The following is an 18,228-nucleotide window of genomic DNA, read 5'->3' as shown; positions in this document are numbered from 1 at the left end:
ATAGTTGCCCAACATCACTGGATCTAGGTGGGGCTTGTTCGGCAGGGGCCTGATGATTGCATGTTTCCACTTCTTTGGGACTGTCCCGGAATCTAGTGAAAGTGTGAGTAGCTCTACTATGGTAGGAAAAATGGATTCCATATCCTTGAGTAATATCTGGGGTGCAAGATCTAGGGAGGAGCCTGATTTGAATTTACCGATAAGTCGCCGAGTATTCTCCTCATTCAGAGATGGGAAGTGAGTCAGGACTGGTGAGGCTGAGATCACTGTAGAGTCCGCTACTTAATTCTGATCTGTACCTATGTCACACCAAAGTGTATCATCGATATCTACCACTTTTTTTTTTTTAAAGTGGCAAACTCGTATCATTTCTTAGTGGGTTTTGGAGGGGAGTTGCGCTGCTCAACCATTGTCAGGGCTTTTACTATCTTAAATACTTCCCGAATTAGTGGCCTGGTTAATATTATCTCCATAGAACTTAGGGCCTCATTAGGATGGCAGTTGGACTTTCGTCCGACCGCCATCCCTTTGGAAACGGGACCGCCCGACGATATGTCGGCATTCCCGCCAATGGAATCACGATGCGACCAATGTGTATCCTTTGTATTGCGGCGTGAGCTGAGGGCTACAGCACATGCCGCAGTACAAAAAGTAAATAATTCTGCATATCCCTGCACTATGTGGCAGGCACCAGCCGGTGCCTGCCTCATGGTGCATGGATATGTAGGGGGACACCATAGGTGCCCCCCAGGGCACATACTGGGGGCCCAGGGTGGAAGGGGGGCCCGCTAGGGGCCCCCAAATCACTTTCCGCCAGCCTTCTCATAGCAGGTTAATGGCCATGAAACCTCTGCCGGAAACAGACATTGTAATGCCTACGGCGGTGCCTGAGCAGGCACCGCTACCATTGTAGGCATTAGAGACTGTCCGACGGTCTTTAAGCCCCCAACCATCTGCCCGCCATCCTAATGTGGCGTGCGGCCTTACATGGTCTGACGGCGATGGGACTGCCTCCAACGGGCTGATGGTGGCGGTCCCATCGCCATTGTAACCAGCCCCTTAGACTGGGCTTGTTTAATTTCAGTATGGTAGTGTCTGATTCAATTAAATATTTAATATAGATAATAATTAATTAATATACCAATTACATTTATTAAAATGTACATAAACACAGTTCGCAGCCCACACCAGAATTACAGTCCAAACGTATATAAAAACAAAAGTAGACAATCAATTAATCTTCTTGCATTTCTCTTTTCTATATTCCTTTTTTCTCCTTTTACGTTGTACTGATTTCTTAGCCAACAGGTGTTTCGTCGCTAGGTGGGCACACTGTCCCGCGACTTTTTCAAGGCTCAATCTTCTAACCATGAGAATTCTCCTTTGGTGATAATTCCATCCCAAACGATATTCAGATTGAAATATTTGTCTATATAATATCAAGTGGTCATCCATGCAGTTTCTGCTGGTCATCAGTAATTATCCAAAACGGTTATAAAGTGAGTGTGCAGTGAATATCTCTATGGCCTCTCTGCAAATAAGCTGTGTCCCGGCCCTGCCCCCGGCAGGGTGTTAGAGGGTGATTTTAGGGTGGTCTTTTAACACCTTAATTTGAGCAGGGGTGTGCTATCTAAAATAACAAGACATACGTGTGAGATGCAGGAACTGAGTCGGAGTGGCACTATTTACTCAAAAGAACAATTTAAACAATAAATGTTAAAAGCACATCATTAATCAGAAATCACTCTAAGCAATCTGGCAAGTAGCAAGTGTCAGAGACACATCTTAGACAAAGAGCCAAAACATGCAATCTTAGTAAGTTTAGAATCATTTTAATGAGGAACTGCTGACCACAAGTCCTGATTATGTCAGATGTTTGACTATAAATCATAACAAAAATTTGAACATTTATTGAAAACAATTTGTGACACTTCTCTGAAACTTTTAAGAAAGCAGCGGATTACAAAAGGTGACAGGTCACTTGCAATTTCTAAAGCTGTGTAAAGTCCCAGTTTGCCCCCACTCCTACTTTTAGCCAATTTTGTTCTTCTAATTGACACACGCATCCTGGTATTGCTACCTCTTGATGTTAAGAAAGATGTACACAAAGAGGTCATAGGAGAGATACATCTGAGTATACAGGAGGGCATGGGGCCTACTGCCTCTGCAGATGCTCAAGGCAGTGTGGACAATTTTAACACAACCCTGCCTATGGGCTGGCAGGGACAATTGAGACTCTTATGCTTCAGATGTGGACAGAATGGACCTAGGCACTATATGGTAAAACTAGACCCTGCTTCAAGGAGATGTATATGCAAACCCATTTCAAAAAATGGGGATAAAACGTCTGTCCCTTTATCTTCCTCTCTGCGTTCTCATGTACGAGAACACAGAAATTTTCTAAACAGGTTTGCATGTACATCCCCTACCGGGGGCAGTGCCAGGCCACAGCTTATTTGCAGAGAGGCCATAGAGATAGTCACTGCGCACTCACTTTACAACCGTTTTGAATAATTACTGATGACCAGCTGAAACTGCATGGATGACCACTTGATATTACATAGACAAATATTTTAATCTGAATATCATTTGGGATGGAATTATCACGGAAAGAGAAGTCCCATGATTAGAAGATTGAGCCTTGAAAATGTCGCGTGACAGTGTGCCCACCTGGCGACGAAACATGGGTTGGCTACGAATTCAGTACAACGTAAAAGGTGAAGAAAGGGAATAAAGAAGAGAGAAACGCAATAAGATTGATTGATTGTCTACTTTTGTTTATATATATGTTTGGACTATAATTCTGGCGTGTGCTGTGGACTGTGTTTATGTAGTTTTGTTGGCCTAGGCCACACTATAAGGAGAAAGGTGGCTCTCTCTACCCTGCAGCACCCCTGACAACACTAGGTATAGGATTGTAAATGTTCCTGAGAGGCGTCAAACCCTTATAGTACCACGCACCTGTATTAATTAATTAAAATGTAATTAACTTCCCACCGTGTCCCCCTACAAACCCAGCAAACTGCTACTACCATGTAAATTACTTACATGAATTAAACTAAAATTACAATTAAAATGAAGACATTAAACCTAAACAAAAAAAAAGAAATTGATCTATTTCATAATCAATAATCAGTAAATATGTAATTAGCAATAAAACAATTAATCACCAATGAAATTAAATAATTATAATTAATTAACTTCCTCCCCTTACCCCTACATGCCTACTAACCTGTGCCTACATTATAAGTTACTATTTTAAATAGAAAAATGCGGATACTATGTTTAAAAAAATAAATAACAAGTATACTAACAATTCACTCGTCGCTTCCTCCTCAAGTGATCGCTCCCCTGCCTGCGCTCTCTGTGCAACGTGGTATCGTTATTTCAAAGCTGCACTGTTTGGCGATTTTAAAGCGTGTGCATTTCTTTGCCATTACTCGCTCATTTTAAGTAGACCTGTGCATTGTTTGTGTGAGCCCCCGGCGCCCTGCTCTGCCCTCCCCTCCATTTTGAGCTTGTTGTTGTTGTTGTGCTCCGTCCCTTGAGCCCGCCACGCCTCCCAGCTGAGCCGCCCTCGCCCTTCCCCCTCCACTCTCCATATATGACAGTAGTTCCCGCGCGCAGCGCCCGCGCCCAACCCGCGCCGAAGGTGCGCCAAAGGTAAGCCCGTCTACGCCCGTCCGCGCCTGGACCGCGCTCAGCGCCAGACCCCCTGCCCCTCGCGCTGCGCTGCCCTCCCGCATCACCTACGATGCCGCCACCCTCCTAGCCCTCAACCCCGGTCGCGCCCCCAACTGCGTCCAAGCCGCTCCTGGACACACTCATGGACCTTTCTCCTGCTACTCCTGCAAATTCAGCGGCACCGACAACATCTCCGCTACGACCACACCACAGATTCCCGACCCCAACCACCTACAATGCATCCTTCTCAACACCCGCTCGGTCCACAGGCACACCATTGACCTATGGAACCTACTAGACACCATCTCTCCAGACGTCGCCTTCCTAACAGAAACATGGATGAACGCTTCCTCCGCCCCAGACATCACCATTGCCATCCCTGAAGAATATAAGATCACACGCAAGGACCGTACCAGCCACACAGGAGGAGGCATCGCCATCGTCCATAAGAAATCTATCCGCATCTCAACCAGCTCTGACGCCAACCTCGCCAACTCCGAACACCTTCACTTCCAGATCCACATCGACCCCAAGACCACACTCAGAGGCACCCTCCTCTACAGACCACCAGGACCCCGCGCAAAATTCAGTGAAGACATCACGGACTTCATCACTCCACACGCGCTCCCCTCCAAAGACTACATCCTTCTGGGAGACCTCAACTTTCACCTTGAAAAGACCAACGACCGCAACTCCACCACCCTGCTGGACAACCTCGCCAACCTCGGACTTAAACAACTAGTCACTTCCCCCACCCACATCGCAGGGCACACACTCGACCCCATCTTCACCTCCAGCAACCATGTCTCCTTCAGCCACACTACGGATCTCCTCTGGACTGACCACAGCTGCGTTCACTTCACCTACAACAAGCCAAAACCCACCAACCACCTCCAACCAACTCTGCAAAGAAACTGGAACAAAATCACCACCGACCAGATCTCCGCATCGCTCCTTCTAAACACCCCAGCCCACTCTTCTAACCCAAACCAAGCCGCCGCCAACTTCACCCTATGGCTATCCAACACCGCCGACACCCTAGCACCACTGAAAAAACGTCAAAGCAAACCTGGCAGCAAGAAGGCCTCATGGTTCAACGATGATCTTAAGAAGTCCAAGAAACTCTGCCGCTCCCTTGAAAAGGCCTGGAAAAAAGACCCATCCACTAGCACCAAGGACGCCTTCAAAAACGCCACCCGCACACACCACCAACTAATCCGAAAGGCCAAGAAAACAGCATTCAAGGATCGACTTGACAACAACGCCCACAACAGCAAGGAACTTTTCAACATCGTCAAAGAATTCTCCAACCCCTCAGCCAACTCCAACGACATCACCCCCTCTCAAGCCCTCTGCGACTCCCTAGCCTCATTCTTCCACAACAAGATTGCAGACATTCACAACAGCTTCGACAACCAACCCGGAGACCAACCCACCCAACCATTTGCTGAACATTCTCCCCCCGTAAACACCCTCAACGACTGGAACCCAATCTCCACTGAGGACACAATCCGCCTGATGAATTCCATCCACTCAGGATCCCCCACAGACCCATGTCCTCACCACATCTTCAACAAAGCAGACTCCGTCATAGCACCGCACCTCCGAGACGTCATCAACTGCTCCTTCAACTCCGCCACCTTCCCGGAAAACTGGAAACACGCTGAACTCACCGCCCTTCTGAAAAAACCCACAGCGGACCCCACCGAACTCAAAAACTACCGCCCCATTTCGCTCCTTCCATTCCCAGCCAAAGTCATCGAGAAAGCCGTCAACAACCAGCTCGCCGCCTTCCTCGAAGCCAACAAATCCCTCGACTCCTCACAATCTGGCTTCCGAGCAAAACACAGCACTGAGACCGCCCTAATCGCAGCAACAGACGACATTCGAACTCTATTGGACAATGAAGACACAGTCGCCCTCATCCTCCTCGACCTCTCTGCAGCATTCGACACAGTCTGCCACAGCACCCTGTTACAACGCCTCAATAACATCGGAATACAAGGAAAAGCACTTGAATGGATCACCTCTTTCCTCTCCGGAAGAACCCAGAGAGTCCGCCTCCCACCATTCAAGTCCGAGGCCACTGAAGTCATCTGTGGCGTACCACAAGGATCATCACTCAGCCCCACCCTCTTCAACGTCTACATGAGCCCCCTCGCGGCCATCGCCCGCCAACACAACCTCAACATCATCTCTTACGCGGATGACACTCAACTAATCCTTTCTCTCACCAATGACCCCAGCACCGCCAAAACTAACCTACACGAAGGAATGAAAGAAGTTGCCGAATGGATGAAACAAAGCCGTCTGAAACTGAACTCAGACAAAACAGAAGTCCTCATCTTAGGTACATCCCCCTCTGCATGGGACGACTCCTGGTGGCCGGAAGCCCTTGGAAAAGCACCCATCCCGACAGACCACGCACGGAACCTAGGCGTCATCCTGGATTCTTCACTCTCAATGAACAGACAAGTCAGCGCCGTATCCTCATCCTGCTTCAACATTCTTCGCATGCTCAGAAAAACATTTCGCTGGATCCCCACCGAAACAAGGAAAACAGCCACCCATGCTCTAGTCACGAGCCGACTGGACTATGGAAACACCCTCTATGCAGGTACTACCGCTAAACTCCAGAAGAAACTCCAACGAATCCAAAACGCCTCAGCCAGGATCATATTAGACATCCCGCGCAACGAACACATCTCCAGTCACCTGAAAGACCTCCACTGGCTACCCGTCAATAAGAGAATCACTTTCCGACTGCTAACTCACGCACACAAATCACTCTACGACATCGGACCAGAATGCCTCAACTCACGACTGTCCTTCTACACCCCCTCCCGCCAACTACGTTCTTCCAACCAAGCCCTCGCCACTGTACCTCGCATCAACAGGACCACCATGGGAGGCAGATCCTTCTCATACCTGACTGCTAAAACATGGAACTCACTCCCCGCTTACCTTCGCCTCACCCAGAACCACCTGGCATTCAGAAAACAACTTAAAACGTGGATATTTGACAAGTAATCCTCCTCCCCTTTCTAAGCGCCTTGAGACCCTCTGGGTATGTAGTGCGCTATATAAATTCTCTGACTTGACTTGACTTGACTATTAGCAGTAAAAATTAATAGATCATTGATTGGTGGATGTATGGGCCACTTATCATCTGCAGGACCCAGGTTATACTTTTTTTTCGTGTCCTCATAAGAAGTTAGTGCGGTTGGATTATTTTTTTGTAAATAATGCTTGGGCATCTGAAGCCTCAATGCAAGTATATCCTAGGGTTACATCGGACCATGCTCCGGTTGTCATTAAAGTTTCTAATATGTCAATATATAGACCTCCTGAATCCTTTACGTTTGACAGGAAGCTCCTTTTGGATCCTGCCTTTGTCATTCATATGAAGAGTTGGATAAAGGAGTATTTCCTAATAAATAGAAACTCTGAAACTTGTAATATCATATGGGACGCGTTTAAAGCCTGTTTTAAAGGGGAGGTGTTGAGCTATGGACTTTTTTTACAGAAACAGGCAAAATTGACTATTACAGAACTTTATGATCAACTTAAGAAGGCAGAAGAAAGGTTGTCCGGTGGTTTGGGGACTGGTCAGGATGTAACAAATTTATTGGATAATTTGTCACATTGCAAGGCAAATATAAATCGATTATGGTCTCAGGAGATTGCATGTAAGCATCAGGTGTACAAAGAACAAATGTATGAATACGGGGAAACCGCTGGGAGGTGCCTTGCTCAGAAAATTCGTGCCAAGGAAGCTCACCAAAGAATACGAGTTTTTAAAGACACGGGGGTACCTTGGTTTATGATCCGCAGGAGATTGTAAACGTTTTCCATACATATTATACAAATCTATATACAGAGCAGGTTTCTGGTGAACTTTCTCCAGACTTGGGACTCCCGCCGTTATTATGGGAACACCTCGATCGGGCAGATTATGAAATGCTGGAAAGCCCTTTCACTAGAGAGGAACTGGCTCAAGCGGTGAATAATGTGGTGGGGGGCAAAGCTACAGGGCCTGATAGGCTTCCCGTGGAGATATATAAAGTATTCTTTCAAGAACTGAGGGAGGATATGTTTACTGTATGCCAGAGCGCTCTCCTCGGCAATGCTCCGAGATCATGGCAAGAAGCAAATATAGCGATCTTTAGAAAAAAAGATAAACCTGCTGACCTCCCAGGCTCTTATCGTCCAATTTCCTTGGTGAATTGCGATGGCAAGTTATATGCAAAGATGTTGGCTAACAGGCTATCTGTGGTAGTCCCTTACTTAGTTTCGAAAAGACAACACGGCTTTATATTAGGACGTAGCACGGTCAATCATGTTAATAGGGTCGTGGCCCTTCTCGACATCGCGCAGGCCGAGTCCAGGATGCAGGGGCTCGTCCTGCTCGATGCCGAGAAGGTGTTTGACCAAGTGGCGTGGGGATTCCTTTGGGGGGTTTTACAACGTATGGGATTTGGTCCTGGGTTTATTCAGGCTGTGCAGGTCCTCTATCGGTCTCCCACTGCTAAGATATGTTCAATGGGATTCACCTCTGAGGACGTTGTGATAGCTAGGGGTACGAGACAGGGGTGTCCGTGCTCTCCGCTCTTGTTCGCATTGTACATCAATCCCTTTTTAAATATGCTGGAATTAAGTAATTACATTCCTCCATTTATGGTAAACAATGAACATTTTTCTGTACTGGCATATGCAGACGATATTGCTGTTATAACAACTGATCCTGACACAGCTATTCCAGAGATTGAACATCTAGCTGGTAAATTTGGGGCGGTGTCTGGATATAAGCTAAACATTACTAAAACCCAGCTGGTCTGCACAGATTGCTCACTTGTTAAAACACAGAAAGCGGTTGAGGAAGCCATGTATTTGGGTATCAAAATCAGACCCTGTTTAGAGGATCTAGTACAGGTGAACTGGGATGCTATAATGGATAAAACCAAAACAGCTCTGACAAATTGGGAAAGTCTGCATCTGTCATTAGTGGGAAGAGCTAATCTATTGAAAATGGTTGTTCACCCGAGAGTCATGTATTTTTTTAGAGCTGTACCTCTTATGATCCCTAAAGATAAAATACAAGATCTTCAATCATTATGTGCCAGATATCTTTGGGCACCAGGGAGACCGCGGAGGGCCGTTCGATATATGACTTTACCAGTGGAGCGGGGTGGCTGGGCAGTGCCAGACATCTTTTTTTATCATATTTCTTGTTTGTTGGCCAACATGCGTATATTATTGACCGGAGAGGAGGTGAGTAACCTTGCAGAAGCACCTTCTATTTATCAGATGGTATTGGGCCTGGTGACATATAACTGACTCTTCTCCAGACCTGATGGAATTTAATATAAGAGGACTCGATTTAAGATTTTGAGGGCTGCCTTTGGGGTCTGGGACACTGTTAGGAAAGCATTTCAGATTCCTAGACTTTCTTCATATACCCCGTTATTAGCAGACCAATTATTACCTTAAATTTTTTGTGATCATATAACGAGGGACTGGAAAATAAAAGGTATTACTCGTTTAGGTGACTTCTATGCTACTGATGGGGTTTGTCTGTGCTTTGCTAAATTGAGGGACAAATATAATCTCTCCAGCACACAATTTTTTAAGTTTTTGCAGATTCGAGATTTTTTATTGAAACATGTCTCGATGGTTAGGTCTTATGAAATAGTGGAGGTTATCAGGCGTAAGGCAAAGATAGGAGTAATTTATCAAATATTATTAACATCTAGAAAGGATGACATGTTGAAAGTCAATCTTAAATGGAGAGAAACTTTGGCAGACAATGGGATTTTGGTGGAACATTCTATAATTGTGGCTCGAAAGGTATGTCTCACAACCTCATTAAGCGGACCACCATTATAAAACGGTTTTTAATTTGTATCGGACTCCTGCTGCTATGATGAAATGGGGTGGGGCGAGAAATCTTGTAAATAATGGAAAATGCTTTCGCTGTAAGGGAGATAATGCAGATATGCTGCATATTTGTTTTTTTGTGTCCTAAGCTTGGACAATTTTTTGAGCATATTGAAAAATGTATTTCATTAGTCTTAGGAAAACCGATCCGACTTTCTGCTAGCATGATGCTTTTAGGAATTGGGAAGGATCTGATGGAGGGTCAAACTTTGTTGAAATATCGTTTTTTACTTTTTATAGTGACAGCAGTGGCACGGCTCTGTATTGCCACGTTTTGGTTACAGCTGGACGCTCCCCCGTTTGAAAGTTGGCGGGCAAAGTTTTATAATATCTTTAATTTAGAGATTAGTTTGTATGCACTTAAAAGACCCAGTAGAAGAAAGTTTGGTCTGGCGATATGGGAACCTATGATTGAGTACGGTAGGGGGTAGCTATATATCATGATTTATGATGTTGAATGTATAGGAATGTATATGAATGTAATAATCTCAATTTTTCTTTTTTTGTGTGTCTGTGATAACAATGGATAAAAAATAAAATTAATAATAAAAAATAATAATAATATAGTAAGACGTATATAGTAAATTAATAAAAAAACATGTTTATTACAACTATATTAAAGTCAACAATATTAAATATAATGACATTCTTAAAAGTGATATTTTACAAAAAGAAAACAATATTCTTACCTTAGATATTCTGTTACACAATATTTTGGTGGTCACAATATTAAAATAAACATACTAACGTGAATATGTTAAATTAATTAAAAAACAACATGTATTACAGCTATATTAAAGTAAATAATATTAAATCACATGACTTTCTTAAAAGTGATAATATATTACCAAAAAAACTATATTTTTACCTTTGTTATTCTGTTCCACAAAATTTTGGTAGTCAAAATATTCAATCCAATATTTTGGTCACTCACCTGTCCTCCAGCATAGCATTTAAGCTGTATAGACTCTCCAATAAAGGGGAGCAAGGAAGAGGGAGGTGGTTGATTTATCTATCTCAGTTTTTAACTGCCCTAATTATACATAGAGTCAGCATGCGCTACCATGGATGAGACTAGCAAAGGTATGTAGCCTGAAGTGCTCAACGTTTAAACAAAGTGTGTTAAATCTAGACCTTGGTGAATAATAATGTCAGATATTTAGATGTTATTGGCATTAGCCATGTGACCACAGTAGAAGAAGCTTTGGGGATAAGAGATCATTTCTTTGATGATTGATATGGCTTTTATAATTGAAATGTAGTAATGTTTGCTTGCTGGTGGTTGAGTTTTGGACGCATGTTGATGGTTGATGGTGTGTGTTGGTTGTGGTGGGTCTGTATTCTTTTTGCAGACCTTCTGTTCCCCATTTTCTGATAATCATTCGCATGAGGGATGGGCACTTTCATATAATTGTTATTTTTTTTATTTTAAAAAAAGATTTAAACACTGAAGAATGTTTTACACCGACTTGAATTGCTTACAAAGGTATACCTTGCAGAGCCTGAAGAAATTCAGTTGAGAACACGTAAACACAGATGCTGAACCATGAGGTTCACTGTAAGACAGTCCCTGATATGGAACAGAATTTTTTTGGTATTGTTTTGATGCCTTTGTTGTCTGATCAACCGACTGGAAATTGTTAAGGCTCACTCAACTACTGGCCACAGGCATAAAACGACAGTCCATCTTGACACTTCAGTTAATGTTTACTTTAGGAACAGTGTTCTGAATTGCTTTGGCCATGCACCACATTCCCATGACACAGAAGCCAGTGTTCAGCTATGCACATATTGTATTCCACTGATTGCATCAGGCACCTACAAAGAAACGTTGATATCCAATATTGAGCAACCTTGTGCTGAAGTACTGCCATGTGACATTAATGTGCATTGATGTTAAAATCCTCCTTAGAATGTTTGGCAGCCTCCCAATTTATGAGCGGATGTTGAGGGTCTTCAGGAGTGTTTGTTTTAGTGTTCCTGCTTCTAAATGTGTGTAGAATGCTTTGTAACTCCATGATTTTTCAGTGTTGTCAGCAGTCTTGGGAAGTGTGTTTTTGTTTGTGCTTTTCTGTTGCTAAATGTATGTGAGCGTTCTTTTTTTTATTCATAATAAATTTGAAAATATATTTTCGTTTCATCCTATTGGATGATATTGTGTCTCATTTCTTTGATCTATGATTGAACGAAAATGGTTCAGAGAATCCATTGAGGATCTGTATATTATCCTAGAACGGAGGAAGGGATCAAGAGAAAGCTCTGCTATCCACCAGGGATGATTTAGTAAATAGACATCACATATGTATCTTCCAGGAGACCTCGCCTATATATCATTCTGGTGTTGTGAACTTTAGTATTGAGGCTGAACGTTCAGATGCTGGTAGTCCATTAGGATGGCTCTTAATATTGATAAGAAACTTGTTATTGTGTAAAATCAAAATCATAGCTCTTGGGCCAAAGGATATCTTAGACATATTATTTACCACCAACACAGGACCTTTTTCAGGTTGTTTAAAGTATATAGGTAGCTCCCCCAGAAATAAAGAGTCTTCCACCTTACATATCTAGATACTCATCTTGCACAAGTAAATGATAGTTGCCCCATATTAGTTGCAGGAGATTTTAATTCCACTTTTAAGTCCATAAGTATGTTAACTTCAGTAACAAAAAGTGATGGTGAGCAATCGGGTACTCCGGAATTGGCACCAAAACCACTGACCAATTTGTGTAATATAGTGCTACAAGTGGTCTCTTTACCCATGACTCTTGTCCTGCGCGCTTGTAATGGTCACACCACCTCCGATAGGGATGCAGCATATATAAAAGAGGAAATAATGATAGTAAAATTGGTTATATCTTATTAGATTTGCGATTATTGTTCTTCCTGTCTGATTTCGTAGTTATCGACAGGATTGATAGTGACCACAGTGCACTAATGGTCACTCTTGAAAATGTAGCCCTTGGAGATTTGTCTCTTCCTGATAGTTCTGCTGTCTTACCAATACATTATACAAATAATAGAAGAAATGTTAAAAGGCCAACTATAAAGGAAAGACCAGAAGTCTTTGCAAAAATACATGATCAGCTAGTTACTGCCCTAGGTCGCTATGAAGAATTTGGGTGAGGTGAGATCCTAATAGCAGACATGCATTGCACTTTATTTGAATCCCTAAAGGATATATTTTAGAATGAACGTAAGAACCGCTGTAGGTGAGACTGCCGTGGTAGCAGCAGTTGCATCGTAATACAGCTGGGGGAACTTTCCAAGCCTCGGCCGTCAGAATCGGATCGCGGCCCCGGCGGTCCGACGGTCGGTCCGACCAGCATCTTAATCATGCCCTTTATCTCAAAATAAACTAAACTATTGATCGAATGAAAATTCTTTTTGAATGACAAACATGTTTATTTAGGCTAACCTCAATATCTTTTTTTCTGCAGGTATGGCATGAATTGCCTTATTCAGTTTGAAGATTTTGCTAATGCAAATGCGTTCCGACTTCTTAACAAATATCGCAACCGTTACTGTACTTTCAATGATGACATTCAAGGTAATAACAAAACTAACATTTTTACAGAGGAACCTTTTAATCTTTGTAAGAAATGCGTTAGGAAATGGTTCATGAAAATTTGTATCATAGTGCCATGTTGCAAGATGTTAGTTCATATGTATTTTTCAGGTTATTAGTGCCATGAGACTTCGAACCATCAAAGATAAACTTTTAACTTCTTATAATGTACTAGTCATGACATTACCTTACTGAGACTGCTATTCAGACATTATGTTAACTTTCCGTACCCTGACATGATACATTTCGTCTTCTTAAAACAGATCAGACAGTTCCCTTCATGCCCACAATGCATCAACCTCCTCACTAATCAAAGTATTCAATTGTATAATTTGCATGAATCCGATGTACAGGGTCATGTTTTTTGTTCTTTAAATATATCTTTATTAAAATTTGTGGCAGACATTTACAATAATCAGTATGTATCCTTCATCTTCATACATTAATAAGTAATACATTTGCGTACACATTAGGGTCAATAAATCAGTCCTCTTACAAGTACATACAGCAATCCAGTTAACATCTATTATCGTTCCATCTTTATGCATTTTTCTTCATTACCGTCCAACACCACAAGTGTCTACCATGATACATTTCCGCCTCCCCACTCACCAACTACCCCACCTTTGCCCTCCAGGCCTGTAAGTCGTCTTCTAACTTTTCGTCTCGTCTGGTCTGCTGCATTCGAATCACCTCAGCTGTTGCCCATTCCTTCATGTATCTTACCCATTGAATCAATTTAGGAAGTCTACGGCTCAGCACTAATCCCAGGAGGACAAACTTCCTGCTAATGTTCTTATTCTTAGGTCGGGGCAGCAACCCCAACAACACTACCCGGATCTCCCCTGCTATCTCCCAACCTGTTACTCTCCGGAATGCAGTCAGAAGTTTGGTCCAATATCCTTGAAGCATCGGGAAAGGCCCAAACCATGTGAATAAATGTAGCTTCCATCTCCCCACATCTAGGACATTGTCCTGAACTTTCAGGGAAATCTTATGCAACAACTTGGGGGTCAGATACGTTTGATGTACGTAGTTAAATTGGATTTACTTGAACCTTATGTTTGCGCTTACTTGCTTAACCCCTTCATGGATCTTGACCCAGTCCCTTTCAGTAATATTGTCATCCGTCAGTGCTTCCAACTTGGCTTGAATTGGCAGTATGTTATGTTATGTTATGTTATGTTATGTTATGTTATAGTGTGTTTATATAGCGCACGGCTACTCCAGAGGAGTGTCCCGGCGCTTTCCACAGGCAGCTCAGTGTAACACAGCAAAACAAACAAACAGCAGAGCACAAGGCAACAGGGGAGAAAGAAAAACCTAAAGGTTGAAAAGCCAGGTCTTCAAGCTCTTTCTGAACTGCAGCAAATTAGCAGAGCTGCGTAGAGCCAGCGGAAGCGAATTCCAAAGCTGGGGCGCCTTAAAGCTAAAAGAGCGCCCCCCAGTGCGCGCCTTCCTAACCCGCGGCACCACGGCCAGAAAGAGAGAATCTGACCGCAGTGAACGGGCTGGACGGTAAAAAGACAACCTCCGTTGCAAATATCTTGCACCAGTGCCAAAGAGTGCTTTGTGCATCAGCGTCAAGGATTTAAACATAATCCGCTTCCGGATAGGGAGCCAGTGGAGCGTCTGCAGCAGCCCAGATACTCGCGCTCGCCTATGAAGGCCAAAAATGGCACGAGCAGCAGAGTTCTGGGCCACCTGCAGGCGCTGTACCAAATAGTCCGGGAGAACAAGGAAAAGGGCATTCGCATAATCCAGCCTGGATCCAATCAAAGCTTGCACAGTAATCCGCCTGTGCTCCACAGAAAGTAATGGTAAAAACTTGCGGAGCATCTTCAGAATGCCAAAACAGGAGCCAGCCAAACCAAGAACATGTGCTCTCAGCAAAAGTTTATTGTCCAGCTTAACTCCCAAGTTTTTGGCAACCAGCGATGACTGTGCAGGAGGACACATATCCGGCGGCCACCAATCCTGCCACTCCGGGTCGGTGGCACAGCCGAAGAATAGGACCTCCGACTTACTGGAATTGGCCTTCAGGCTATTCTGTTGGAACCAGTCGAAGACCATCCCCAGGCACCCCCGAATGCTCTCTCCATCAAATGCCTGATCTTTCCCGCATGTGAAGAGGAGTTGCGTGTCATCTGCGTAGGACACGATCTGGGCCCCATGAGCCTCCACCAAGGCCGCCAGGGGAGACATGAAGATGTTAAACAATGTCGGGCTCAACACAGAACCCTGTGGAACTCCGACTCCCAATGGCGGCATCTCGGCGGCGCTCTGGGAAACCCAAATCGTCTGGCGGCGGCCCTCAAGGAAAGATGTAAACCATTTGAGCACCGTCCCCCTGAGGCCGATGGCATGGAGCCTGGCGAGGAGCGCCACGTGGGGGACGGAGTCTCGCGAATAACCTCCGAGACCTCCAACAGAGCCGTTTCCGTACTCAAATTAGGGCGGAACCCAGATTGGGAAGGGTGCAGTAGATTATTGGTTTCGAGAAAACCCGACAAGATGCCATGCACATGTTTTTCTGTGATCTTCGCCAACGCCGTGTAAAATACTGTGCGTTGTCGTAGAGGCCACCCATAGTCAAACAACCCCCCTCCTGCCACCTCCGCACTGACATGGATGCAGCGATCTGTTGAAAAGGTTGGGCGACCCACAATGCAATGTCCGGGGCATACGGAGCTCTCTTCAGCACTCTCCGGACCACCAGTTCCCACATTTCTGCCACATATCGAACAATATATGGGTATGTCGAAGGGGCCTGTGCCCCCATCATTAACAGCTCAGACAACTCCCTGTCTCCCAAGGTACCGCCAGTGGGGTATTCTTTCAATTATCATCCCCAACCAACCAGTGTGTCACGTGTTGTAGTTGTGAGGTCGCATAATATGGCTGTCCAGTGTAATAAAGAAGTGTTAGGGGATCTTAAAGAAGGAGTGCTCCACCGCATACAGACATCGAGGTAGGACCACCATTTTAATCAGAGATATCCTCCCTATCAGTTGTAAAGCCAACTCCTGCCTAAAACGCACAGAACCTCGAAGTCCCTCCACTATTCTACCGAAGTTAAGCTCCAAGTATTGGTCGTCTGGTTCCGCCAGTGTGACCCTCAAATATCAAGGTACAATCCTTTCCCACGGGAGCCCCACCACCGGCAGTTCCTCATCTGGGCGCAGGGCCAATCTCTCCAATGGCACCAGCTTGGACTTTCCCAGGTTTATCCGCAGGCCCAACACATGACTGAACCTCTCCAGGGCCTCCACCAGAATCCTTACCGCACCGGCCAGGTCCCAGACATGCACCAAGGTATCGTCCGCATATATGGACACCACATGATTAGTCTCGCCCAACGGAATCCCGAAGGCCTCCAACCCTGTTCGTAAACCCGCCACCAGGGGCTCCATTACCATGGCAAAAAGTAGATGGTGACAATGGGCACCCCTGCATGGTACCCTAAAGGCCTGTAACACCAATCGTCCCACTCTGATCCTAGCACTAGGTGCTGAATATAACAACTGCACCTACTGCAAGAACTGTGTCCCTACCCCATCACCCGCAAGACCACTCAGAGGTACACCCACCCAACTGAGTCGAACGCTTGTTCAACATCTAAGAGTGCCAAAGCGCACTCCTCCTGGTGGATCATGGGCGAGTGCCAAGCATGAACCAATCGTCGTAGATTAAGGGTCGTGCTACGCTTGGGGATGAAACCCACCTGGTCGGGATGGATCAGACACTGCATGTATGGTTGCAGTCGTGCCGCCATGATTTCACGGAGGACTTTTGTATCAATATTTAGCAGGGATATGGGCCTATATGACCCCGGAAGCTGAGCGGCTCTATCCCCCTCTGAAGCATGACCACCACTGCTTCGTTCAGAGAGGACGGGACTGTCCGGTGATGGAACGCCTTATTATATACCTCCATGAAGCGGTCTGCTAGAATGTGTGCAACTTTCTTATAGAATTCGGTAGGTAGGCCATCATTCCCCGGACTCTTAGCCGATTTCAGGGATTTGATATCCCCCAGTATTTCCTCCTTTGAGATCGGTTCATCCAACACTTGGCTGGCATCATCCACCAAACGAGGGAGGTTCAGAATAGTAAGAAACCTCCCCATCTCCTCTGGGGCCGGAGAGGGGCGCCCCGAGTATACTCCGGCTAGATGATCTGCCAATGTATCCAGGATGCCCTGCTGGCTGAACACCGTATGCCCTTCTGTGGTTTTCATCTGTACGATAGGAGATGTCGGCATCTCGTTGTGTATCAGTCTCGCCAACAGGGCCCCATAGCCGTCCCCCTCCGCTTGTAAGTGCTGTCAATATGCGATATAGTGGAACTTCTCGAGGCGGCACAGAGCCGCCAATAATTCCTCCTGTGACTCCCGCAATTCATTTAAGCGGTCCGGCGCTGTAGGCAGCACCTCTTCCAGCTCAGCTATCCTCCTCTCTGTAATCTGAATGTCCTGTTCAAGCTGCTTCCGAACCCCATAGGTCGTGCTGAGGCAAAACCCATGTACCACCACATTCATTGCCTCCCACTCCACTCCCCTCGCTGATGCCGAGCCACAGTTATTTAAGAAATAATTAGTCATTTCCTCTTCTAGCTTCCCAGCGTAGGGCAGGTCTGTAATTGCCTCCATTAGCCATGTAGTGATTGATGCTTTGGGTCTGCTCATACCTAGGGTTAACAGCAACGGAGAATAATTTTATATATATCTCGGGAGGTATACTATCTCCTCCACCATGTGCATCAGAGTCTGCGACAAGAGGAATTGGCCCAAACTGCTGAACCTACCAGTTGCAGGTGTATGGCAGGAGAACACCCTAGACTCCACTAGGCCCAACTCTCTCATCACGTCCCCCAACGCCCAAGTCATACGGGCTTGGTATTCTCCCAGGGCGTTCACGATCCAAGGTCCCATGCAGGACGCAATTAACATCCCAAAATGAACAATGTCCCCACCCAGCTAGGGAGTCGCTGCCGTCAGTACCTCATAAAAAAAAGTGTGGGCATCCGAGTTAGGGGCATAC

The 18,228-nt window shown here is 45.1% G+C and overlaps 1 protein-coding gene across 1 annotated transcript in view; it reads left to right on the top strand.

The window, feature by feature from the left end:
• The window catches only part of ME1 (malic enzyme 1), a 1,430,669-nt gene that overhangs the window by 938,928 nt on the left and 473,513 nt on the right, over positions 1–18,228 (top strand). Inside the window, exon 7 of the mRNA XM_085611027.1 lies at positions 13,060–13,169. Coding sequence (XP_085467153.1) covers positions 13,060–13,169 — 110 coding nt within the window. The remainder of the gene's footprint in view (positions 1–13,059; positions 13,170–18,228) is intronic.

This window comes from Triturus cristatus, chromosome 6 (assembly GCF_964204655.1).
Source record: "Triturus cristatus chromosome 6, aTriCri1.1, whole genome shotgun sequence".
Taxonomy (NCBI): Eukaryota; Metazoa; Chordata; class Amphibia; order Caudata; family Salamandridae; genus Triturus; species Triturus cristatus.
Note: the sequence above shows the minus strand (reverse complement) of the source record. Positions and strands in the feature narration are given on the sequence as shown.